We start from the raw sequence: 25659 nt of genomic DNA on the forward strand, positions 1-25659 counted from the left end.
CAGCTTTGGCCACTGTTCCAAGCAATTGATTCAAGGATTTTGTGATTTGTTTCAAGCTCAAATCCTATGGGAGTTTTGGAGAAAGGTTAAAAATTGCTCACTTGCCCATTTCTTTTGTGGGGTTGGTGGTAGGTAGCACCCATCATGCCCTGCCACACAGCCCACTGGTGTCCCTAGAACCTACTCATGGGGAACAATGAGGTGTTTCAAGTTTCCCTATTGTTCCCTATTGCCAAAACACTTGAAACTTCTCAAGTTGTTTCATTGAAACAGCCAACTGGACCACTTTTTTGGCGAAACATTTCAGCCACTTTGCATTTCATTTCAAGCTCAAAAATAAACACAAAATCCATTTCGTGTACAGTACATCCCTAAAGGAGAGTTTAAACGTGCCTTTTAAAAAGCAGTACATTAGACTACATTAAACTGCAGCTGGGGATGATGGGAATTGTAGTTCTGCAGCAGACCATGCCATTTTGAGACTGTCTGCTGAGCTATGGCTGAAATGTTGAGCCTACAAGATAAATGTAGAGAAAGGAGAAAAGGGAAGAGCTGACACACCACTGTTTCGAAGTATGTACACCTTTGCTGGGTCTCCATCTCCACCTGGACCAGTCGTCCTAATTTGCACGGAAGCATGAGTGGAATCTTCTGGAACAGGGATCTCAATCCGGTTATTGTTGGCTATGTACAGACGAGGAGTGGAGTGCTTGTCCTGCTGATACAGCATCTATGGCAGAAGGCATTTTGCGTTTACTTTTGTTGGGTTCCCTCAGTTTTCAGGAAAAATCCCCTGTAACTATTTTCAAATCTGTACCCACAGGACTGCAATATTTTTGCAACTCCCAAGAGATTCTCAGTCTGACTGTATGCATATTTACACCGAATCCTACTGAGTTCAACTGGACTTATTCTCAAATAAATATGCACACAATTGCAGCCACAGTCTACAGTATACCCTAAAAAAATACTTTGAGAAGCACACACATTTGCAACTGATACAGAATCAAGGCCAACAAATCTTCATTTGGAATAAATGGCGCAGCTACCCTGACCTGGAATTATTTTTCAGGGGACTGCACATTTCATAGGCTTAAAAAAAGAATTCAGGAGATACATCATATTGCACTTCAAAGGCTAAGATGTCCTGATCCAAGAGAAAAAGCAGTAACCAGTACCTTGTACCCAGTGACAGCAGACTCATCTGGCTTTGCAACCACAGCATCCCACCTGATGCTTACAATGGAGCCGGAAAACTTCCAGGAGATGTTGCCAGGTGGTGTTCTTGGTGCTAGAAGATACAAAATGGTGGCATTTTACTGAGGCAACAGAAAATCTATCTAAAAGCCTGCAGCTCATGTTCTGGATGGTAAATTATAATGCATACAACCCTTCCTTCTACTTGCCACTTAGCAGAGAAAAATAGATTCCCTGATGGGTTGCTGTTTGGGTAGCTAAAGAGCAGATTTTGGCCACTATTAAGGACTGTTAAATTGTTTGTTGTTTATTATTAGCAGTAGTAGTATTATAGAGCAAAAGTTAAATCTCCTCTACAGAAATCAATACCACTTAAAACTGTCCATCTCTGGCTGGAACATACCAATTGAACTTCAGGTTGGAGTTTCTCTTGGATTTGCCGTTTCAGGAACAAAAATGTCTTGGGTGATCCTGGATCATCTTAGAAGTGTATAAAATCTCAGCTAAATTCTTTGAGGAGACAGGTGAACCAGTAATGATAACGCATTTCAACCCTTGCTAACGAAAATTAAGTGAACAATCCATCCTCCAGAATACAGAGCTGCACCTATAGGAGAGGGCCTCATAGAACTCAATGGAGCCCATTTCCTTCTCTCCTCCTTACCTGCTAGCCCTCAGAGGGACCATTCCCATGATATAATATGTCAATTACTACACACCATGGGAAACACATTATTACTGGCTGACATCCAGACTAAGTTACTCATGAGTAGTCCCATTGAAATTTCAATGGGACTACTCATGAATGACAGTCTGGATGCCATTACTATTTATTATTATTAATTTATTATTATTCTTCAAATAAATCAAATAAATAGTAGTAGTAGTAGTAGTAGTAGTAGTAGTAGTAGTAGTGCTATTAGTAGTAGTATTTAGAACATTTATATAGTATGTTTCAAAAAACCAAAAAAGTTCACAAAGCAGTTGACATGGCAAAAGGATTGACAAGATGATTCCCTGTCCCAAAGGGACTCACAATCTAAAAAGAAACAAAAAGGGAGACACCAGAAGTAGCCACTTTGAGGAATCCTATAAATAGAAGACAGACAGAAATTTTAAAGGTGCCTGGTTAGCTAGGATAGTTGCCTATTTTATGCAAATCTATTTGTAAGCTCCTCCCTGGAGAAAGTATGCATGCATGGGCCAAACCCCAAAACAACCAGCCTTACAGGTGGCGGCAGAGAACTGGGTCTCAAACTTTGGGCAGGTCAAAAGGAGTTTCAATACAACAACACATAACACCAACACTCAAAACAGCATTCCAAAACATCCATCTGCATATTTGACCAAATCTCATGCTCACTCACGTGGCTTTGTTGTCATGAAGCTGGTCGGGGAGCTGGCTGGCCCAGGCCCAGCCCGATTATAAGCTCTGACTGCTACATGGTACTTTGTGTTGGGGTTGAGATCTGTCACATGTGCCGATTCGACAAGGCCTGCTGTCCTCACTCTGTCAGCAGCCTCCTCTTTGTCGCCATGTTTCCAGTACCGGATCTGAAGACAGAGGAGGTCTCAGAGGAACCAAAATTTCTTTGTAATCAAGCATTAGACTATTTACTCTGCAAAACCCATCTTGGATATTCCACAAGAGGAGACTCTGTTTCATTAGCAGGCTCGTCAGACTGAGTTGAGGGAAGGAATCTGCCTGTTTGGAGTGACTTCCTAAGTTGCCTGTTTGCTGTGACTTCAGCCAAGCCAGCCCAACCCTTCTTTCTGAGGCAGTTGCCTATGGACTGAGCCTAAGCCCAATTCCAGACCACCCCATCTCTTACCTCATAGCCCAAGAGGACTCCATTTGTGTTACTGCGCTCCACGGGTTCCCAAAAAACATCCATTTCTGTGGCTAGAACTGCCTTGACTGTAACGTTAGAGGGAGCCACTCTTGGTTCTGTCAAAGTACAACAACATTTTACTCAACTAAAACTCCAATTGCAGGCAAAACCAGCCCAGTCTGCAAATGTCTACAGGCATGGATCAGAAGCCAGGCACTCAGCCTGACATCAAAGATGAAGCAGAAATATTCCCCAACAGTGATATGGATTAGTTCAATGTGGTGCTCTTGGAAGAAGCAAATTCAACTGAGCCTAAGCAATCTTCTATACCACATAAGCAGTGTTCTTTGTAATAGGGATTCCTAGATTTTGTTAGCTACAACCCATCATCCCCAGCTGTAATGCCTTTTGTTTGGAGATTATGGGTGGGAACTGTATCAACAATATCTGGGAATCACTGTTACAGGGAACACTGAACATAAGCCACCCTTTATGAGCCCAGCCTACCTTCTTCAGCAGAGTGTACAATGGACACCAGGCTTTCTGGCCCCTCCCCCTTCCGGTTGAAGGCCCTGATCTTCACTTCAAAGGCTGTAAAAGGCGCAACGCTCTCATTGCGATAAACATAATGTAGTGATTCTGCATGGGGAGCTTTTGCAGTCTTCCAGGTATGGGTGCCTTCTTGTCGGAAAGACAGAATGTATCCAAAGCCATCTCCATTCTGGTACTCCCGTTGCATTGGCTGAGGTACAAGAGGAGACCAACAAAACAAAAACAAAACCCACCATAGGGAAACAACCTCACATTGGTCTGGTTTCAGATTTCATGGTGATTACAGATTTGTGTGTATAAAAGTGACAAGCAGCCAGTCAAACAAGCAAAAGTTGTGCAAAGGACAGCAGGGGTAAAACAGGACCCATAAGCACAGTATGAAATGGAGTGTATTTCTCAGGATAGACAAATGATATTTACATGGAAATAACCTCTGATCCTTCTTTAAAGATTTGTAATAGCTGTATATATTGCTATACATATGAACTGATAAATCAAATATTACCTTTATGAAACTTCTTCATTAACTAATTCATCCCCAGAATATATGGCAAATTTAGGGCTGGAACACACACAAGTCAATATGGAGATGCAGCTCAAAACATAATATTTATGATATGTAATATCTGCCTGGCCTGTAATATCTAGACCAGTGCTCTTCACTGAAAGGCTAACAAGTCAGTGGTGGCTTCCATTGACCTTAAGCACAGCATTGACCCTATGCGAGAGTTTATTAGGCATGTGCAAAGTCTTGGCCAAAGCCCAATACTTCACACAACCTCTCTGGCACCATGTAGAGGCAACCTTTCCCACTGCTAGTACTGTGCTTTGCTCAGCTTCAGTAGGGTTTCTTTAAGGTCCACAGGAAGATGCCTTATACTGAATTAGAACAGTGGTCCCTTTAGCACAGTATTGTCTATTCTGACCGGGAGCGGCTCTCAAAGGTTTCAGAGAGCAGTCTTTCCTAGCCCTACCTGGAGATGCCAGGGATTGAACCTGGGACCTTCTGCATGCAAAGCAGATGCTCTACCACTGAGCTACAACCCTGTCCCTAAGAGTCCTTTTGAGCCTTAGTGCCATATTGGAAGGCAAGCATGGAACACTGGGAAGTGTAGTCCTACCCAGTGCTTTCCCCATAGAGCTCTTCTCAGAATGTTGTGCACCCCTTCCAAGATTGCACTAGGGCTCAACGGGGCGTTGTTTCTTATAAAACCACCCACATCCCTCTGGTCCTGGGAGGTCTCTCACACTGTGGCTTTCACCTTGAAGGTTTTTTGGGCAAAGTGGCCCCCACCTGAAAAACAGAGAAGATTGCTATCTAGAAGATCTCTCTGCATGCAATTCAGCCTCAGCCACTATGTTTTGCATCTGCACACTCCTGCATCGTGTTCCTAGCAGCCATAGCAGAGGCTGTGGAAACTGAAACTATAATGGCCAAGTTCCATGTAGCAAGCCAGTCCAAATGCAACAGATGAGCAACAATCACTTGCCATTAAGAGGCTTCATTGATGGCATCCCCATTGTGATTAGAATTGGGTTCTCGCCCTTAGTCAGACACTATAACTCATGCTATTCCATACAAAGTTTACATAGATAAACCTGAGGCAAAGCAGCTTGCCTATGGTAACATAAGGAAGTGCAAGCACATTTTAGTTACATGGCTATCTTTAATGTCACTGTAGACTCAAGCAAAAACAATGAAGTGGAAGCTCTTCAAAGTGTCTTTAAAAAACTTTCATTATACTCAATCTGTTTCCAAAATGTGTTAGGCAGAATAAAAGTTCTTTGAGACACTTTGAGGAGCTTCCTCTTGGTCGTTTCTACTTGTTTGCTGTCTTCCCTTTCCCCCTCTTTTCATATAAGATTAAAGCCTGGTGAAGGAAGAAAGGACAAAGTGTGGCTCTTGAATGCTTAATATTTTGTTTAGTGCTCTGTTCCAGAAGAAACTGGAAATTGTAGTGCTGGAAAAGGTGCAGAAGGGGGCACCCAAGATGATCAGTGGCCTGGAGCACCTTCCTTATGAGGCAAGGCTGCAGCCTCTGCGGCTCTTTGGTTTGGAAAGGAGGCTGATACAGGGAGACTTGGCAGAGGTGTATAAAATTATGCATGGAGTGGAGAGGGTGGACAAAGAGAAATTTTTCTCCCTCTCTCGCAACACTAGAACCAGGGGTCATCCCATGAAACTGAAGGCTGGGAAATTTAGGACCAACAAAAGGAAGTACTTTTTCACATAGAGCAAAATTAACTTATAGAACTCTCTGCCACAGGTTGTGGTATTGGCCACTAGCTTGGATGGCTTTAAAAGGGGCTTAGACAAATTCATGGAGGACAGGTCTATCAATGGGTACTAGTTTGGTGGCTATAGGCCACCTCCAGTCTCAGAGGCATGATGCTGCTAAATACCAGTTGCAGGGGAGCAACAGCAGGAGAAAGGACAAGCCTTCACCCCGTGCCTGTGGGCTTCTCGGAGGCATCTGGTGGGCCACTGTGTGAAACAGGATTGTTGTTGTTGTTATTGTTATTATTTAAAAGATTTCTATACCACCCAAAACTTGAGTCTCTGGGCAGTTTTGGATGCTGAACGGGATTTGTGGGTATAAATTGTGTGTATAGGCCCATCTAGTTCAGGACGCTGAACTGGATGGGCCTTGAGCCTGATCCATTAGAGCTGTTCTTATGTTCTAAACACATACAGCTTCCCATTAGGGATGTGCACAGAACCGGTGAGGGGCGGCTTGAGGGTGGATAGCTTTAAGGACTGAGGAGGGTACATTTACCGCCCCCCCCCACCGTGTTTCCTCCACTGGTGCTGCAATTTAAAAGGGTCCAGTGGGGTGGCAGCGTACCTCCCTGCTGAGGCAATGGGGTGGCAGGGAGGTACACTGCCACCCTCCTGGACCCTTTTCAACTGCAGTTCCAGCGGAGGAAACGTAGTGGTGGGGAGGGGGGATGTAGGTGCACCCTCCCCTTAAAAGGGTATACCCCCGGCTTCGAACTGGTCAAACTGCCTGTCTTTTGAATCTCTTTGGAGACCCGTAAAAGGGCCTCCGAACAGGTTCGTGCACATCCCCACTTCCCATTAAGCAGGAACAGAGATCCATGAGTAGTGAAAACACAATTTTGTGTGGCTGGCTCACCGTCCAGTTGATGATGAGTTCTCCTGGTGCTCCTCCTCCTCCACTCAGCCCAGATGGTGCCACAGTAGGGGCTGTTGTGTTTCAGAAATAAAAGAAGATGGGATGTGTGTTAAATAAGAACTCAAAAGCCAAGCCATGCTGAAAGAAAAGCACCATTCTATGCAGCTACATCATAAGAAAATATAAATATCAGTTCAATATTAAAAATAGATAGATTGTTCTATTAATCTTTTAGATCAAATTTCCTTTATGCAGATTATTTTTAAAATACATTTTAATAAAAGAAAATATATGTATTTACGAGCTTCACTGGTGCGAATCTTCGCAGATGGCACACTGGGTTCTCCAACTCCAAGGATGTTGCTGGCCAAGACCCGAAATTCATAATCCATCCACGGTATGAGGTTGACCACTTGGGCTGTGTCTGTGTTACCTTCAATATTTGCAGGAACTATAATCCAAAAACATGAGAATAAAACAAAGAGAGGAAGCTTCACCAACATCGGGGAGAAGGAACCCTCACATTGAAGGACATTGAGTGTGGGTCAATGTACCCAAGACACTTACTGGTGCGTACTTGCTTCCATTTGGGGAAGAGCGGAGTGCGGGCCTGGATGATATATTTGGCTATAGGGCTGTGATTATCAAAGCCTCGACTCCAGCTCAGTTGCACAGTGGTATCCTTGATGTTCCTCACCACCAACCCCCCAGGGGGGCCTGGAGGACCTACAAGAAAGAGAGAACAAAAATAACAGCAACAGGAATAACAACATTCCAGTAAAGGTGTGGATTATACACGTGGAAGGTTAGAATCATGATCTGGACTCTGTCAGCTATAGCTGAATTCTGACTGAATTCTGATATGAGGGGACAACTGGAGGATCTTGTTGTAGCATATTTATTAGCAGATAAAGATGCAACTATTTCACATGTTGTGGCTAAATTCTATTATGTGGTCACCAGATTAAGAACTTCAAAAGAATAGAATACAGCTTTGGGTTCCTTACTGTTAATTTTAAATTATGCCTATACACTTGCGCCTTTCCAATGCCGTTACTTTATTTTATTTTTACGTGTAATTATTACTAATCAAAAGCTGCTAGTCATTTATGTGTAACTGACTTTCTATTAATATTTTTCCTTTTAACTATGTTAAGATTTTTATTTCTTTTTTGGTCAAAGACCATAAATAAAGTATGATGATGATGATGACTCTCCACTTCTGCTCTCTTTCATTGACTTTACTTTCACTGAATATTGGGGGGAATGGGGGGCAGCAAAGGGGAGATGGAAAATGCTCCTGGATTACCTTTTTGTCACCATTGCTTAGCCTTAGTCAGTTATTAGTCAGCTATTTGTAGCTTATGTTTTGCCTTAGTGTTTGTGCTCCACAGCTGAGAAACCATGATTGCTGCATGGTGCCAACTTTATTATGGAGTCTGACTATTTGGTAAAATAGTGGCAAAAAGACCATGTCCAGCTCCAGAGAACAGTGTGGTCCAAGAATTCAGAAGTTGGCCATCATTCATATAGATGGAGCAGGAGCAAGGCTCCCAAACACAGGAGGAAACATGTTTGGACTTGGCGCTCCTAAGACACAGAAAACCGAGGAAAAATTACCTCTTACAACCAGAGTGGCTGACTCAGAAGCACTGTCTACCACTGTCTGCGCTGTGCATGTATATCGGCCAGCATGTTTCAGTTGAGCATTCATGACCATGAGGTCTCCGATACTCTCTTTCTAAGAAGGGGAGAAAGGAACCAATAGAAACAATGTCAGAACCAAGCTGGGTAGGAGTGTGCCATGCAAGTTTAAAAGACACAGCGGAAATTGGGATTATGTCTGCAGAATCTTACATCAAACATCTAGAGTATAAGTGTCTGGCTCTCCTTACACAGCAACTAGCTTTCTGAAGATGACCGGGCTGCATAGAATTTGCAGTACTCACTGTACTAGCTCGTTTGTAGTGGCCTTCAGACTTGACAAAGTCAATGGGGAAGAGATCGAGGCTCCAGGTAAAGGTGAGATCCATTGTTGGGTCATGAGAGGCATGACACTGAAGGGTAATGTTCTCACCAACATTGATGTCAGCACTGGATGGTGCAAGGGTGATTTTGGTGGCATCTGCAGACAAGGAACTATTAGCTGCAGATCATAACACATTAAAAAGCACTTCTGCTCATAATGAGAAATTAAGGTGAATTGCAATAATCTCTGTATGTACAGTTGCAGAATGTTTACAAACATAAAAAGCTAAAACCACACCTGTCATCATTTCCCCACCTCTGAAGAATCAGGAAATATTATAACTTTGTCATTTTGAGCCAGCCATTCCTGGTATTTTTGCAGTGTGATTGTAGAAGTTGGAGAGAAATGAATTTTAATTTCCATTAAGAAAATGAATAAAAGTGAACAAAGAACATGCTATCATTTTGCTGTAGTACTTTCAGTGCAGAAATGGTGATAAAATGCGTTTAGCTTTTCTATTAAAACATGTGGCCCCATCAGAAGTCAAACATCCTTACCTCGAACGGAGATGATTCCTGTGCTATTTGCTTTGCCCATGAAATTCTCAGCAAAGCAGGTGTATTTCCCCTCATCTGATTTGCTAATATTCCGAATAATTAAGGTGCCATCTGGAGTAATCGTTATGCTGTAGTGGAAAAAGAGCACACCAGAAGAAAGTTAACAATGATAGACAAGCACAAACAAGATACTGAAGAGTTATGCTGGATGTGTGGAGTAAATGCCTGAAAAATCATGTTATGAAACACTGGCCCTCAACTGATGATAGACCTACATCTAAGGTGAGTTGCAGCATCACCACAATCTTCTGTGTGTGTTTAGGGTTGTTTTGTTTTTTGAGAGAGGAGGGAGGGGGGCAAAGGAGGACAGCCCTCCTAGGAACACAGGAAATGCCCTTATATTGAGTCAGACCTCTGGTCCATTTAGTTCATTATTGTCTCCTGGCAGTAGCTCTCCAGCATTTCAGACAGGAGTCTTTCTGAGTCCTACCTGGAGATGCCAGGGATTGAACCTGGGACTTCTGTATGCTAAGCAGATGCTCTAACATTGAGCTACAGCTCCATCCTCAACATCTCCTGTACCTTTAAAGGAGGACAGACCTCCTGTACATTTAATAATTTTTGTGGAAAAGGAATGTTAGCGGGCACAGCTTTCACCTCCCCTGCAAGACAAGCTGAATCTACCAACATGCCATCTTCTACACAACTATTAAATGCACAGGAGTCCAGTTCTCCTCTTACATTTCTCGAAGGGGAAAAGCAGGAAGATAGATGTGTAGGAAATAAGCATAAAAGCATGTCCCATGTTGCAAGTTGTAGCTAAAGGTGGGCCTTGGCTCTGAAAAGCTTTGAAGACAACTGTTAAATAAGACTGCCTTTTAACACTGTCCTCAGGGGCCAAATCAGAAATGCATACAGACATTATTCTTGGCACTTGTGGAAGTTCTACAAAGAGCAGGCTGTCACAATAGAATAGTGAATAGCAGTTATGACTGTACTTCACCAAAATGAAATCTATGGGCTTACTGATAAATAAATGGATAAAAGTATACATACAAAAGCTGAATATTCCCAGAGATAAAATACATGTATTAAAAGAATGCTACTCTTCCAAGCTGCTTGAAGGTCATGTAATTCATCTTTACATTTCAACCATGCAAATCCATTCCTTGGATTTTTCATAAGCTGTTTTCAGGGTGGGCTATCTTGCACTACTTTTCAAACTTGGGTTCGGGTACCTGGAACTATTTTTCAGAAGTTCAGTTCCTTTGGTCCAGAGTATAGTGGACTTCGGCGCAGTTCTTGGCTGGCAATGGATGATGATTTCTCCACCTCGAGCTGCTGGGATCAGTCCCCTCACAGGATTTAACCGAAAATCTGGAGCAAAGGCTGAGACAAAAATACAATTAGCTTTTACAAATACTAAGCCATTGGGATTGTACAGGCATGACTTGTTCCCTTAGCTAAGCACCCTGGTTGCATATGAATGGGATATTCCCCTCAGGGGATGGAGCCACTCTGGGAAGAGCAGAAGGTTCCATGTTCCCTCCCTGGCAGCATCTCCAAGATAGGGCTGAGAGAGAATTCTGCCTGCAACCTTGGAGAAGCTGCTGCCAGTCTGGGTAGACAATACTGAGCTGGATGGACTAATGGTTTGACTCAGCATGTGGCAGCTTCCTATGTTCCTATGACTTCTAGAATGGTACAAAAGTAACAATAACACATTTCACTACTTTTGCTAAATATGGCCATATGTTTTTGCTCTATCACCTAAATAATTTCTAGGAACATAGGAAGCTGCCTTCTACTGAGTCAGACCATTGGTCCATCTAGCTCAGTATTGTCTACACAGACTGGCAGTGACTTCTCCAAGGTTGCAGGCAGGAGTCTCTCTCAGCCCTATCTTGGAAATGTCAGGGAGGGATGCCTGCACACAAGCATGCAAATGCTCTTCCCAGTGGTCCCATCCCCTAAGGGGAACATCTTACAATGCTTACACATGTAGTCTCCCATTCAAATGCAAACCATGGTGGATCCTGCTTAGCAAAGGGGATAATTCATTCTTCCTACCAGGAGACCAGCTCTCTTCTGTAACAATGCAGTGGCCTACAGTTCAGTACAAGTGAAATGAAGTCAAATTCATTAACCTTCAATTCACTGAATCAAAGATGAACTTGATAATATTTTATATGTTTCATATTTTCCCATCATGATTAAACATGTGTGTATTGCAGAGGAACAATGGAAGCAATGTTGTGTCCAATTAGTGGAGGCTAGAGATGTGCATGAACCTATTTGGAGGCCCTTTTACGAGCCTCCGAACAGGTTCGAACACTGGGTGGATTTAGGTTCAAAGGTGGGGTGGTCGTCTTGTTTTAAGGGCAGGGGAGGGTGCACTTACCCCTCCCCCTGATTTCCCCCCGCCGGCGCTGGAGTTAGGTAAAATCCCTCGGGGTGGCAGCGTACCTCCCTGCCACCCCTTCTACTTCTTCGGCCGGAAGTGACCTTTTCCATGCTGCCTCAGTATTAAATTCACACACTCACAGTGTGGGTTCAGACCTCACATGGATGCTTGTATGTCTGAACCCATGCTAGTCAACAATTATGGTTTATTTCAAACCAAGATCTGAACCAAAGATTTGAAGTTGTTTTAGTCTTCTCCGAACCATGGCCTCATGAGATGCCTGAACCCACAGTTGTGGTTTAATCTTGGTTTGTTCCAGTAGCTTCACCTTCACTGGGCTTTCGTATAGGGAAGGGCAAGCCAAAATCATGGGAGGTAAGGAGAATGGACAGGACCCAAACAAACCACACATGACAAAACAAATCAACATCTGATGATCATCTGTGGTGCAAATCCAGGTCAGTTAAATTAAAATAAGTCATGATTCCACATGGTGTCTGAACCTCCCCCACCACCACACACATACTTTAAAACATTGTCTTAACTGTGTATGCGGCTAATTTCTGTCTTGGCTTAATCTTTGGAAAGAACAAATGGATAATTGGAACAAGACACTTGTATCACCCCATAATCAAAACAAATTTGGCATTTCATATGAAAAGCATTTGAAGTTTGTCATATCTTCACACAATAACTGCCAGAATGCAAGATGTTAGAAGTAGTCCACTGAGAGAACAAGATTAGATAATTTAAAAAACCCAACCACCATGAAACAATATGAACCTAAAAAACTAACAACAGCCCTGCTAGATCAGGCCCAAGGTCCATCTAGTCCAGCATCCTGTTTCACACAGTGGCCCACCAGATGTCTCTGAGAAGCCCACAAGCAAGAGGCGAGGGTGTGCCCTTTTTCCTGCTGTTGCTCCCCTGCCACTGGTATTTAGCGGCATCATGCCTCTGAGGCTGGAGGTGGCCTATAGCCACCAGACTAGTAGCCATTGATAGACCTGTCCTCTATGAATTTGTCTAAGCCCCTTTTAAAGCTATCCAAGCTAGTGGCCATCACCACTTCCTGTGGAAGAGAATTCCATAGATTCATTATGTGATGTGTGAAAAAGTACTTCCTTTTGTTGATCCTAAATTTTGCAGCCTTCAATTTCATGGGATGACCCCTGGTTCTAGTGTTGTGAAAGAGGGAGAAATATGGCAGTATGTCAAGTCAACCCATTACACTGGTTTTTGTTTTGAAATATGACAAATCTGCAATATTTTAGGTTTTTAAGAGAACATCTTCTTCGTTATGAACCCCACCGCCCATTGAGATCATCAGGAGAGGTCTGTCTGCATTTGCCACCAGCTCGTCTGGTGGCTACTCAGGGACGGGCCTTCTCCGTTGCTGCCCCGAGGCTTTGGAATGCGCTCCCTAGTGAAATAACAGCCTCCCCATCTCTGACATCTTTTAAAAAGTCTCTAAGGACACATTTCTTCACCCAGACTTTTAACTGATATTATTTTTGATTGTTTTAATGTTGTTTTTAGAATATTGTTTTAAATTTTAAAATTGTGTTTTAAATTTCTTGCTTTTAAATTTTAAATTGTGTTTTAAATTTCTTCCTTTTAAATTTTTTGTTTTTGTTTTTAATTAATGTTTTACTTTTAATCTTGTTATAAACCACCCAGAGATGTAAGTTTTGGGCAGTGTAAAAATATGATAAATAAATAAAATAAAATAAATAAAATAAATATTTAAGGCAGTCCTTATTTCCAGAGTGGAAAACTAATTTTAGGTTTTTGAAAAGTAACCTGAAATGAAAACCACATTGCTAATGCCCACATAATCCTTAGAAATTCAGAACCTACCTTGCACAGACAATTCAGCACTTGCATAAATGATACCGTGTTTATTCTCTCCTACACACTGGTACATCCCGGAGTCCTCCATTGTTAACTTTAGAATCCTCAAATCCCCACCATTCACTTCAATACGATTCTGTGCAAACAAGTGGATGAGGTAGTTAGATCACAACACAGAGCATGAAATTCAAGAGCTAGATACACAGAGTGGAGTTTCAATCAAAGCCATCATGCCACCTTTCTTTGAATTGTTCACATTTAGTCATATACAACATACCCTGACTATGCTTGCCATATTCTGCGTGTGTTGTTACACAATCACACGTACAGAAACAGCACAGAATCAGCACAATGATTGAAAAATAGCAGAAGAAACCTCTGAGGATATCTACTGACTCTGAAAAAGTAACTGATATTCTGCTTGCCTAAAGCAGTACGTTTTGCCCAGAGAACAATAGGAGGGGAATGTATGTACAATACTGATGTTCCCAGCAGAGTCCTCCTCTGCGTACATGAAGACAATATATCTGTGTGGCACACTCTATCATGCCCCAGGTTGCAAACACCGTTCCACAGGCATACCTAAGATTAGTAGAGCTCCTTTGGTATGGTTAGTGCAGTAACAGAAATACTGGGAAACCTATACTTATTCAATGTCGTCATCTTGGAACAGCAGATGACCTACCATTAAGCTTGCTAGAAGGATACTCAGTTTCTCATTTAAATCTGCTATTTTATTCAGAATATAAACAGAATCACTAATACTGTAACTGAGATTTTAAAAGTATCCAGGGGACAATGCATCTCAGTCCCATCTGTTTATGAGTACATGATAGAAAAAATTAATCTGCACAGCTCTTTTAGATAGGCTCTATTAGATTACCATAGTCTTCAGTAGGTCAAGACAAAGGGCACAGCAATAGTAAAGCCATCACTGTCACTTGTCAGTGATAGATGGGATACCTGAGAAGTTAATGGCTGTCCGTTCCGTAGCCATCTTATCGTAGGCCGTGGCTTGCCAGCTGCAGCACAGCTCCAATGGAGATTTGATCCAAGGTCAGCCTCTTTGTCTGCGATGACCTTTAGCCATTCTGGCTGAGCTAGAAAGGAAGAGAAGAGGAAGGAGATCTGTGAATTTCAAGCCAAAAGCAGAGTTCCACATGAGGGCAATTGGTTGTAGCATGTAATGCCACTGCAATATATTTCATTTCCAAGACCTGGATAAAAGGCTGCTCAAAACAAAACAAAATGTAATGGGACAAAATTCTCTTGCCATAAGTTTGTGGCTCACTCAGATTTGCAGAAAGCGTTTCATCCCTGAGTCCTGCATAGTCTTTCATCTTTTGCACTAAGGTCGTTCTTTTCGAGAACCCCTTATTTTTCACCCATCCTACCCATTATCTGAGAAATAAGAAAAGCATTTAGAATAATAGAATTGAGAGCTGGAAGCAGGGGCATAGGGAGCTTGGCTGCGACTGGAGTACTAAGTCCCCTGCATCTGACGTAAGACACAAGGGGGCAGGGCCAATGCCAAGGATGGGGCCCATCAGACTGGGGAAGGGAAGCTCTGCTGGGGCTGACAGGCTCCATCCTCGTAATTGGCCCTGCCCCCTGCATCTGATGTCAGAAGCAGAGGGCAGGGCCAATGCCAAGGAAAGGGTCTGTTTGGACCCACTCCCATCCCTCTCCAGTCAGTGTTTTATTGAAAACACTGGCTGGCTGGGCTTTCCACCATAGCACAGCCAGTGTTTCAGTGAAACACTAGCTAGGGAGGAGAAGGGTATGCCTCGCACTTCCATCCAGTGAGCGTTTCATTCACCAACTGGGTGTGGGAGGGGGCAAGGGGGTGCCCTGGTACCCACCCCCCTGACTGGCAGCCAGGGGACAAATGTCCCTCCCTTGCTCCACGGTTCCTACGCCCCTGGCTGAAAGGGACCTTGAAGATCTTCTAGTGTAACCCTCTACTCAGTTGTGGAAACTGCTAGAGCATCTCTGTCAGACGGCTGTTCAGCCTCTCGAAAACCTCCAGCGAAAGAGAGAGTATCACTGTGCGAGGCAGACTGTTCCATTGCTGAACAGCTCTTACGGTTAGGACACTCTTCCTAACGTCTAGCCTGAAACTTCTTCCTTGTTATTTCAACCCACTGGCTCTAGTCCTGCCTCAGGAGCAACAGAAAACAAAGCCCGCTCCTTCTTCTAAGTAACAGCTCAACCAGTCCACATAGGATGGGGCTTTCAGACCCCTTACCATCTTTGCTGCTCTCCTCTGAATCTGCTCCAGTTTATCTACAACCTTCCTAGAATATGGAGCCCAGGACTGGACACAGTATTCCAAGTGAGGGTTAAGCAGCACAGGATAGAGTGGAAGGGTTATTTCTCATGATTTGGACATTATGCTTCTATTAATGCAGCCTAAGATTACATTCACTTTTTTAGCAGCAGCATTACACTGCTGACTTGTGTTCAAAAGAGGGCTAGGTCCAAGTGGGTCCTGATTGGACTATCTGGGCCCCGTCTTTGTCTTCAGTTCAGTGTCCAAGGGAATGGCCCTGGAAAACTCTGTGCTGCAGTACTGCTGAAGGTAAGTAGCTGCCAGTCTGTGAAGACAATACTGAGCTAGATAGACCAATGGTCTGACTCAGTATATGGCAGCTTCCTATGTTCCTGTGCATCTAATTATTGCCTAGATGGGAGAGAGATGCCTGGAAGCCCCATGTATGCTGCCCTGAGCATTCCAAGGAGAGGCAGAAGAGAAACAAAACCAAAGATTGCATGCAGTGAACAAACCTGCCAAGTGCTTTACCTTGGATGATGATGCGGCCCCGAGAGGAGTCTGTTCCTTGGACATTCTTGGCTACACACTCATAAGTGCCCTCGTCTTCAAAACCAATCTCCTTGAACTGCAGGAGGGGCTCAGCTGCAATCCACTTGGAAGACTGGCCATCCTCCAACTTCCGCCATTTTATTTGAGGGATGGGGCTAGATTACAGAAGAAACCTCCGTTAAAGGCACTGCAAACCTCAGATCCAACAAAACAGATTTTTTTTTAAAATGCCACAGTTTAATGCACTGCTGATCTTCCCCTTTCCAGTCCACACATCTCAAATAGTCCTCAGTGTGAGCAACCTCTCTCAGGTTTCAATAATTATCCAAATTTTCCTCATTGCCCAAGTTAAGCACCATTTCCTTATACCTTTCAAGCAAAGGCTTAATTTGCAAAAACAAGAAACCGGCTGGCATTCAAGCATGCCTAGAAAGCACATCCTAAAATCCCCTAAACTAAAAAAAACCCTTCCCCCACAATCCAAGATAGTGGGTGGCTGTCTGCAGTTACTGACTGGTGTGGATTTTGTACATGATCAGAGGCACTTTTATTTATTACTCTCCCTATTCCAGGGCTAAGGCAAAGGTTGTCACAGTATTTAGAGAAAATAGTATTTGCATGATAAAAAATATAGTTCACAACACAGGACAACATTGTCTGGTTCACCAGCTCAGATCAATCACTCTGCAGCAGATGGATAGAGGGGCTGTACCAAATGTAGGCGTGCGTACGTTCTAGCCAGTGTGGGATGAAACTTAAACTATTTGCAGGGCAAGGGTTCTCTGTTATTTTCACTCCTTCCATCCTGCATTTGGAAGCAGAGTCTTCTTTACCAAACTCATCATTCCACTGGCCTGCAACTTATCTGTTGTCACCAACACCACACTAAATGAAACTGACAGAACTACTCACTTCCCAAAGGCAAAGCACTCCAAAGCCACCAGCTGCCCAGCCAGAGCGTAAGTGTCAGAAGGAAACTTGGCTTGAATGCTTGGGGCGTGCTGTCTGGAATCTGTGAAACAGAGAGGAGATTGCAAGGGGTCAGGAGCCATGGGGGTTGAAGCCACCCACACAGGACACTGCAAAGCAAAAGATCTTTGGAATCTTTGACCTCCTAAGAAGTATCAGTTTCAGACTCAAGGAGGTAACTGAAGCATTTACTTCTTTCTAACAGTGTTTCAGTGTTCCATTACTGGAGCAAAGTGGTTGCTGCTTCTACATGGGCATGTCCCCACACTGGTATGGCTGTAAAGAACTATAACCCAGGAAGCTCCAGGTTCAGCTCAGACTTCTGTTATGAAAAGGTGCGAAAGAGGGCAACCAAGATTATCAGGGGCCTAGAGCACCTTCCTTACGAGTCAAGGCTACAACCCCTGAGGCTTTTTAATTGAGGAAAAAAAGGCGATTGAGGGAAGACATGTTAGAGGTCTATAAAATCATGCACGGTGTGGAGAAAGTTGGTCGAGAGACATTTTTCTCCCTCTTGCATAACATTAGAACCAAGGGTCATCCCATGAAACTGATTGTCAAGAGGTTTAGGACTGACAAAAGAAAGCACTTTTTCCACACACTTAACCAATGGAATTCTCTGCCACAAGATGGGCTGACAGCAACAGCCTGGATGGCTTTAAGAGGGGTTTAGATAAATTCATAGAGGACCGGTCTATCAATGGCTACTAGTGTGAGGGCTTTATGCCACCTCCTGCCTCAGAGGCAAGATGCCTCTAAATAACAGGTGCAGGGGACTAGGGATGTGCACGAACCGGTTGGGCCGCAGGGGAGGGGGTTACCTTTATGGAGCAGGGAGGGTGCCCTTACCCACCCCCCGCTGTGTTTCGCCCGCCAGCACCACCGCCATGACCGCGGGCACGGGGCTGCTGTATACCTCCTTGCAGCCCTGGTCAGTGTCAAACCTGAAGTGCCCGACCCACATACGTCAGGCACTTCCAGCTTGACGCTCACTGGGGCTGCAAGGAGGTATGCAGAAGCCCCACGCCAGGGGTTTTGGCAGCAGTGCCAGTGGGGGAAATGGCACCCTCCCTGCTCCTTAAAGCTAACACCACCACCCCAAACCGTCTGAACATCAGTACATGCACATCTCTACGGGGGAGAAACAGCAGGAGAGAGGGCATGCCCTCAGCTCTTGCCTCTGGGCTCCTCAGAGGCATCTGGTGGGTCACTGTGTAATGCAGGATGCTGGACTAGATGGGCCTTGGGTCCGATCCAGCAGGGCTGTTCTTATGTTCTTAACTGTCTAGATAGGAAAGTTACTATCTCCCACCCTCAGTCCCCCAGCTGCAATACAGGGATAACAACAATACTCGCCTAACAAGGCTGTTTAAAAGGTTATAGAAATAATGTACATGAAATACTTTGAACACGCTAAAGCAGGAGTGTACAACTTTGGCCCTCCAACTGTTGGACTACAACTCCCATCAGCCCCAGTGGCCAACAGTCAGGGATGATGGGAGTTGTAGTTCAATAGCTGCTGAAGTTGGGCAGCCCTGGTCTAAAGAGCTCTATAAATGCTGAGGATTAGAACCAAAAGTCCACATGAGAAGAGTGTAGAGGCAAAGTTTCCAGGAGCAGGAATGGACCAGATGCAGCCAGACAAGACAGTGGTGCTCCTTGTTAGCAGAACTGTTGATTTGGACATAAGGGTTCAGCCTGGGCTAGGTAGCACTCTCCTTGAAAGCACAAGTGTGAGATGCCTCAGCAGCCAGTTTTGAGCCTGGATGCCCAGGAGTGCCTTTGTAAAACTTCAGTTGCTGTGCACACTATACCTGGTCCTGGATAGGTTGATCTGGCTACTGTCATGTGTCAGTATGTAGAGGAGAGCCTATCTTGCAGTTTCAAGCATAAATTGTCTCCTTTGCTAAGCAGGGTCTGCCCTAGTTTGCATTTGAATGGGAGACATGTATGAGTATTGTATTCCCCTTAGGGAATGGGGCCACTCTGTGAAGAGCATCTGCATGCTTGCATGCAGAAGGGTCCAAGTTCCCTCCCTGGCATCTCCAAGATAGGGCTGAGAAAGAGAGAGACTCCTGCCTGCCACCTTGGAGAAGCCACTTCCAGTCAGTCTGTATAGACAATACTGAGCTAGATGGACCAAGGGTCTGACTCAGTATAAGGCAGTTTCCTCTGTTCCAATGACATGTGCCTTGGGGATATCATGTCTGGATTACTGCAGTGTGTGCTATGTGGAACTGCCTTTAAAAACTGTCTGGGAGGCTTGGCTGGTCTAAAATGTAGTGGCCCAATTGCTGAGGAGGAGGCTATAAAGTGGGGGAGGAAAAATGGTTTCACTCCCCATACCCACATGCTCCATTTCATGCAAAAGCTCCAGACCTTTCTTACTTCCATGCTTTCTTTATCAATGGGCCAGGCATGTGAATACACATGGCTTGAGATAATCACATTTAGTTTGGTCTTGAGACACACACAGTGTGAGAAAAGGAAGGTTCTACATTAGAGCTATTACATTAAATGATGAGAACTTTAGGACAGGGTGACACAACTTGTGACGCACCAAGCCAAATGTAGTCCACCAGCCTAGTGGTGGCCTAGGAGTTGGACAATACACCTGTTTTTGCATCCCTCAGGACACAATACATGGTTGATGAGCTATGTTTGGCTTGGCAGATAAGAAGATGTGCAGGTCTGCTTTAAGGACATGTCCAGCCAGAGCTGGCCCTCCTAGGGCATCTCTCAAAAGCATCTGTTTAGCTGGTGCCCAGGTGTTTGTATCCCTGATGCACTGACCTCCTCCAACAAGGGTGAGCTGAGAAGATGTGCTAAAAACACTCTTTATGATGGAGTCAATGTGGCCGGTGACAAAGCAGGAATAGTTGCCTAGATCAGAGGCCTCTGTCTTGGCAATGTAAAGGTTTCCAGTTGTCTGGGAGATGAAGCGCCTTCCATCTGCTGGGACGAAGTTGGGAAACTCATTCACAAACCAGCGGTAAGCGAGTCCTGTGTGCAAGAGAGAGAAAGAGAGTGAGTGAGTGAAACACTGGCTCCTCTGTGTCACTGAGACTCTAGGAGGCTGACCTCAGTAGGCTATTTCCCAGACTGAGACACATGACTGCTCTCCGTTCACTGATTTTGTACCACTGGTCTGATATACTGGCCAAAGGAGACACAAACATGAGCATATTTCTTGTTATTCTAGAGGAGATACATAATTCTCCCACATCATTTGTAAAGAGCTGACCCAATGCTGCCTTCAAATTACAAGACAACTTCAGGCCTGATTTTTCTTTAGTACTTTGCATGCTACCCTCAGCTTTTCATACCAGAGCTTATGGGCTGAAATATTAACAGCTCCATGTTTTCTAGATCAGAAGTTCTCAAATATTTTCACCCTAGAAATCCTTTTCTTCCCCCACAAAAGATTGTTCTCATTTAGTTCTCTCTCACACACTGCTATGCAACCTCAGTCATCAAAACCTGTGGGATGCAAGCTAAAGTTGACCTTGAAAAAAACAAATTGAGTTTTATTGCCTTTTAATTTTTGTGAACTGCATTGGGATATGTTTTATGAAAAGTGGTATAGAAATTGAACTAACTAACTAACTAACTAACTAACTAACTAACATAGATAGGCTTTGTAAAAATAGCCAAGAACATATTTAAGCCCTTCTATAGAACATTCACATTACAATATTCACATAAATTGAAAGATTGAAAGATGTACATTTTTGAGCAGCAAGTTTGATAGTCCACATCCAAGTGTTATGACAGTTTCAGAATACATGCTCACAAAATTAAAGATCGCACAAGCTCTTCTTGGGATGAATTCTTTTATTGGTTCATTGCACATTCCAGTAAGCATGAAAATCTATATTTGGTATACAATTTCAAGGTTATCAGCACAATCATAACACTAGAAATATGCTATTTTAAAGAAAAAAGGTAGTAGTAGTTTTCCAACGCCCACAACTAATTCATTATTATTGCCTCACCTGGGTAATGCAAGGGTGGGTTGCAAGAAAACATCACCCCCCGGCCCTCTGTAACCCTCACTGGGTGTCGCTCTTCTGTAGAGAATTCCTGCAAAACTAAACATGAAAATGAATGGAGGTAATGAAACATGAGGTGTGGAGGCCAAAACTTCTTAAAAATTATATCTCATTTTGCTCTGGGAGGCAACTTGCCAATTAGAGGTAATCCTTTCATCAAGGAAATCACAAAGAGGAAGTTACAGCAAATGATGATCAAGGACTAGGGGTGTGCACAAAACCGATTTGCCCAGTTTGGTTCAAGTCTGAACCAGACTCAAACCAAACCGGGCATGTTCGGTTTTGTGCCTCTGAACAACGCCCTCCCGGGCTTGAATTCAAGCCAGTTTGGGGGTTCTAATGTGGTTTAAAAAAAAATAAACACTCATTCTTGGGTCTGGTGACCTCAGGGGGTGCTGCTGTGGCAGGGTCTCCAGAGTCTCCCTCTCTCCCTGCTTCCCTCTCCTCCCAGTCCTCTAAGGGCTGTTCAGCCCTTTCTCCAGTGGCGGCAGCCATTTTGGAGGCTGCCGTGCATGCACCCTGGCTATTTGCATGGCCGGGGTCATGACCAGGTTTGAGCTGGTTCGCAAATCCCTATCAAGGACAGTCTTCAAAGAGAGTCTGTCATAAATGAACTAGATAAGCCAATACTACCTCTCCATATCTGCATTTTTATTTAGCTATTTCCCCCCACATTTATATCCTGCCATTTTGTCCCTATGGCCTCTCAAAGTAGTTTACAATAAATATAAAATAAAAACAAGGTTAAAATACAGAAACATTACAATGTGAAACAATAAAACACTTCAGCAGCAGCAAACATAAACACAGAGATAAAAACAAGCACATTAGTTGGACTTAAAAGCACCCTTTTGCAGTCTTTTCAAAAGCCATGATTGAATTTAATTTATTTATTTTATTATATTTGTATACTTTGAAGGGAGAAGATGTTGCCAATTTAATCCCCACAACGGAACTGGAGACTAGTAGTAAAAGTGAGGATTCTTTGATAATTGCCACAGAAGAAGGCTGAGGTTAGTCGAAACACGTTTGGCAAAATTACAAGATGGACTGGATATTTCGTCTCTCAATCAATACGTGATACTGCAATCACACAGAAATATTCTTCTCCCATCCATTAGCAGTATGATATTTTGGAAATGAATCAGTGGATCTAATTTTCTTAATCGGATATATAGTGATCACTATTATGATATCTTATTGTTCATTTTTCATGAACTTTCTTGTGATATATTGATATTTTTAATTGACTTTGATTAACTATATTTAATGTAGCCAGGATAGGTTTCAAATACATAGTTTCATTATTAGTATTATATTAAAATATTAACATATAATACTTGGATTCTCTGTTGATATTGAAATATATTCACGTGTCATCAGCACACTGATAACACCAAATCTCTGATGATCTCTCTCAGCTGTTACATCTAGATGTTAAAAAGCACTGGAGACAGTATGGAGCCCTGGAGTTAATGAGACTTCCTAGGTCCTAAATTCCACAGAGTGGGTGCCACCACCAAAAAAAGCCTACCTCTCACACTTGCCAACCTCACTGCAGAAGGCTAAAATACACACAGTTGAGTGAGATTTTGTAACCTATGTCAAGGGCAGCCAATCTGAGGCTTTCCAACTGCTGTTAGATTACAACTTCCATCATGCCCAGCTGCAAGAAACCTAGTCTATGCAGGACTTTAAAAACTGAAAACTGGACTTGAATTCAGTCTGGAAAGTAACTGGACACTAGTAGAGTTCCTTCAAAATTGGTACAGGTTGAGTATCCCTTGTCTGGACATCCGAAATCCGGAATGCTCCAAAATCTGGACACCACGCCATAACAAAAACAAAAAAACAAAACGCCTCAGCTCACTCGCTCGCAGATTCCCAATTTTGTTGCTTTTAAACATGCAGTCAAAACTTACTTATTTCAGAAAACTGTTAGTGACAGGGTTTTGTCTGTAATTCTCTCTGGTTGCGGCTCTGTTTTTATTGTGAAGCTTTTTAATGTTTTTGATGTTCTCGCTTTGGTGCTAGAGGGAAAAGGGAAAGCCCCCCCCCCACTCCCTGCTCAGTTTGGCGACTGCTCTGATGCTCTGGATCCCATGCCCAAGGTATCTCATTATGCAAATATTCCAAAATCTGGAAAAATCCAAAATCCGGAACACTTCTGGTCCCAAGCAGAAGGGATACTCAAGGGATAAGGGATACTCAACCTGTATAATATGCTCTCTGTTGGTTGACACCAGTTAACAACCAGGCTGCCCCATTCTGAAACAATGGAAGTTCCTAGACCCTCTCAGTGTGTTCAGGATCATGTGCTTAAGAATTATGTGACCCTCTCCCACCCATGTACACATCAAAACAGCTCCTGTCTTTAGTATCATACTAGCCTTGTGGTACAATTTGTCCACATTCTCCCTTTCTTATTCTTTTCTCCTCTTCCCAATAGTTTTCTCACTCTCTGTTTAAGGTTGCAGCCCTGCTGAGATAAAGGACCTATATTGCTTATGTAAATCTGTTAAGGCACCGTGTATGCTGATGGTACAGGAAGTATACCTACAAAAAATAATTTTAAAAAGCTTTCTCTCAGATAACTGCCTGATCGTGCTTGAAGCTTCCACTGCACCACCAAAGCACTCTCTTGCTTAGAAAGAGATCAGTTTTAATACATCCTGGTTCTCAGCTCATAGGTCATCCAGTCTTCATATATACCAGAAATACATGGGATGTGTGTGGGTGTCTGGGTCAGAGATCATTACCCAAGCTCAAAAAGCACCAGAGACCTCATCCATTCCTTACGGCAAGGCAGTGCTAGAGATTCACCTCTTCACAGGTGTTTCTCTCTTTGTTTGACCTCCACAGTCCCCCACCTCCACAGTTCCCTCCCCTGCCCCGGATAAATGGAAAGGATAGCCCATTCCACAAGTTACGTTCAACACTCGTGTAACGAGTGTACAGTGCACACAAATACAGCTAAAGAACCCAGGTGCAACAGTGCACATCCCATCTGTACCATTCACTTGAGTGGCTTATACACACGTTCACTTTTAAAATGAATGCAGACACAGTCACTCACACAAAAACATGTAAGGGTGTACAGCCATTTGTACACCCATACAACATGTCTGAATTGGGTTATAGGCGATTAAGCTCCCTCAAACCTTTGGACTCCTCCTGTTATTCACTCTCTCTACTGAGCCGGCCCTCAAGAGCAGCTTATATAATTCCAGAGGGCACATCCATGTAGGCACCTCAGGCCTGCCCAAGAAGTGTTGGTTTTTTGGCTGGGTCAGTGGTGCTGCAGGGAGCTTCGGCTGCCATAGCATCTAGCATAGCTCTCGTCTTGCTGCTCTTCCTGACCCGAATTAACTGCAGAAAGTCCAATCCAACTAAACAGGTGACTTACAGCCAAAACGAACAAAAGCTTCTCTGCTGAGAACAGTGCCCACGGAGTTGGAGGCCACACACTGGTATGATCCTGTATCTTTGGCTTTCACTGGGTTGCTTATCACCAGGTTTCCCCCATTCAACCTGTAACGGGAGTCTGGCTCCATTTTGATCTCTGTGCCATTCTTCTTCCACCTGCCAAGACAATGGGATTTGGGTGGGGAGAGGACAGAACAGAGGAATCACAGCTGCACATGGACCCTGCACGGAATACTAATAATGCACATTGGCATTTATGATGCACACAAACTCTCAATAGGGCCTATTGTAGGGCAGTGGCTGAACTGTGAATAGTATCTCAGTAGATAAAAACTAAACAGCAAACAGGATGAGTAATAGCTGCATGTCTCTAAAACGAAAGAACATCTCAGCCTCAAGAATTATTTTAGAAACTTAAGTGTAAGGAGATAAGCCCCTTTGGACTGTATTTTATTGCACCAGGAAGCATATCACTCATTAGGACTTGTCAACAGCCCTGATGGAACTTGGCTATTCCTGGTATAAATTCTGTAGCTAGAGTCAATACAGCACTTCCTGCTTCCTAGATCTAGTCTTCTGAACCACTTTCTCTCTATTTGCTCCTTGGTTCCTGTTCATGTCTTAAGGGACTTTGTGCTGTTTCTTACCCTAAACCCACTTTGAAATCAACCCTTACTTTCTCTTTTGAGCCATACCAATAGCCATACGGAAAAACAGCCATCCTGGTATATGACACACACTGGACATTGCTATTGTTGTGTGCCTCCAGGGGCCACAGCTCAGTGGTTGAGCATGTGCTTCACATGTAGAAGGCCCGAGGTTCAGACATTGCTGGGAAAGACCCTTATCTGAAGACTAAAACCCTGGAGAGCTGGGTGCTTTCCAG

General features: G+C 43.6%; 1 protein-coding gene and 1 non-coding gene across 4 annotated transcripts in view; both read right to left on the reverse strand.

Annotated features, from left to right (window-relative positions):
• Positions 1-25659, reverse strand: part of CNTN2 (contactin 2) — a 77067-nt gene that overhangs the window by 9899 nt on the left and 41509 nt on the right. For 2 of the 3 annotated variants that reach the window (XM_053248179.1, XM_053248181.1), the window contains 19 exons: positions 24754-24929; positions 21291-21386; positions 20089-20298; positions 17239-17338; positions 16306-16481; positions 14466-14602; positions 13509-13638; positions 10483-10633; positions 9245-9372; positions 8668-8843; positions 8339-8459; positions 7286-7444; positions 7020-7169; positions 6719-6789; positions 3537-3771; positions 3030-3145; positions 2565-2751; positions 1179-1291; positions 562-730 (listed from right to left, as the gene is read on the reverse strand). In XM_053248179.1, coding sequence (XP_053104154.1) covers positions 562-730; positions 1179-1291; positions 2565-2751; positions 3030-3145; positions 3537-3771; positions 6719-6789; positions 7020-7169; positions 7286-7444; positions 8339-8459; positions 8668-8843; positions 9245-9372; positions 10483-10633; positions 13509-13638; positions 14466-14602; positions 16306-16481; positions 17239-17338; positions 20089-20298; positions 21291-21386; positions 24754-24929 — 2801 coding nt within the window. The remainder of the gene's footprint in view (positions 1-561; positions 731-1178; positions 1292-2564; positions 2752-3029; positions 3146-3536; positions 3772-6718; positions 6790-7019; positions 7170-7285; positions 7445-8338; positions 8460-8667; positions 8844-9244; positions 9373-10482; positions 10634-13508; positions 13639-14465; positions 14603-16305; positions 16482-17238; positions 17339-20088; positions 20299-21290; positions 21387-24753; positions 24930-25659) is intronic. The other variant, XM_053248180.1, reaches the window with a different exon arrangement.
• Positions 4557-4628, reverse strand: TRNAA-UGC (transfer RNA alanine (anticodon UGC)). Its single transcript has one exon. It is a non-coding gene; the product is annotated as a tRNA-Ala (tRNA).

The sequence above is a fragment of the Hemicordylus capensis genome, chromosome 4, assembly GCF_027244095.1.
Source record: "Hemicordylus capensis ecotype Gifberg chromosome 4, rHemCap1.1.pri, whole genome shotgun sequence".
Taxonomy (NCBI): Eukaryota; Metazoa; Chordata; class Lepidosauria; order Squamata; family Cordylidae; genus Hemicordylus; species Hemicordylus capensis.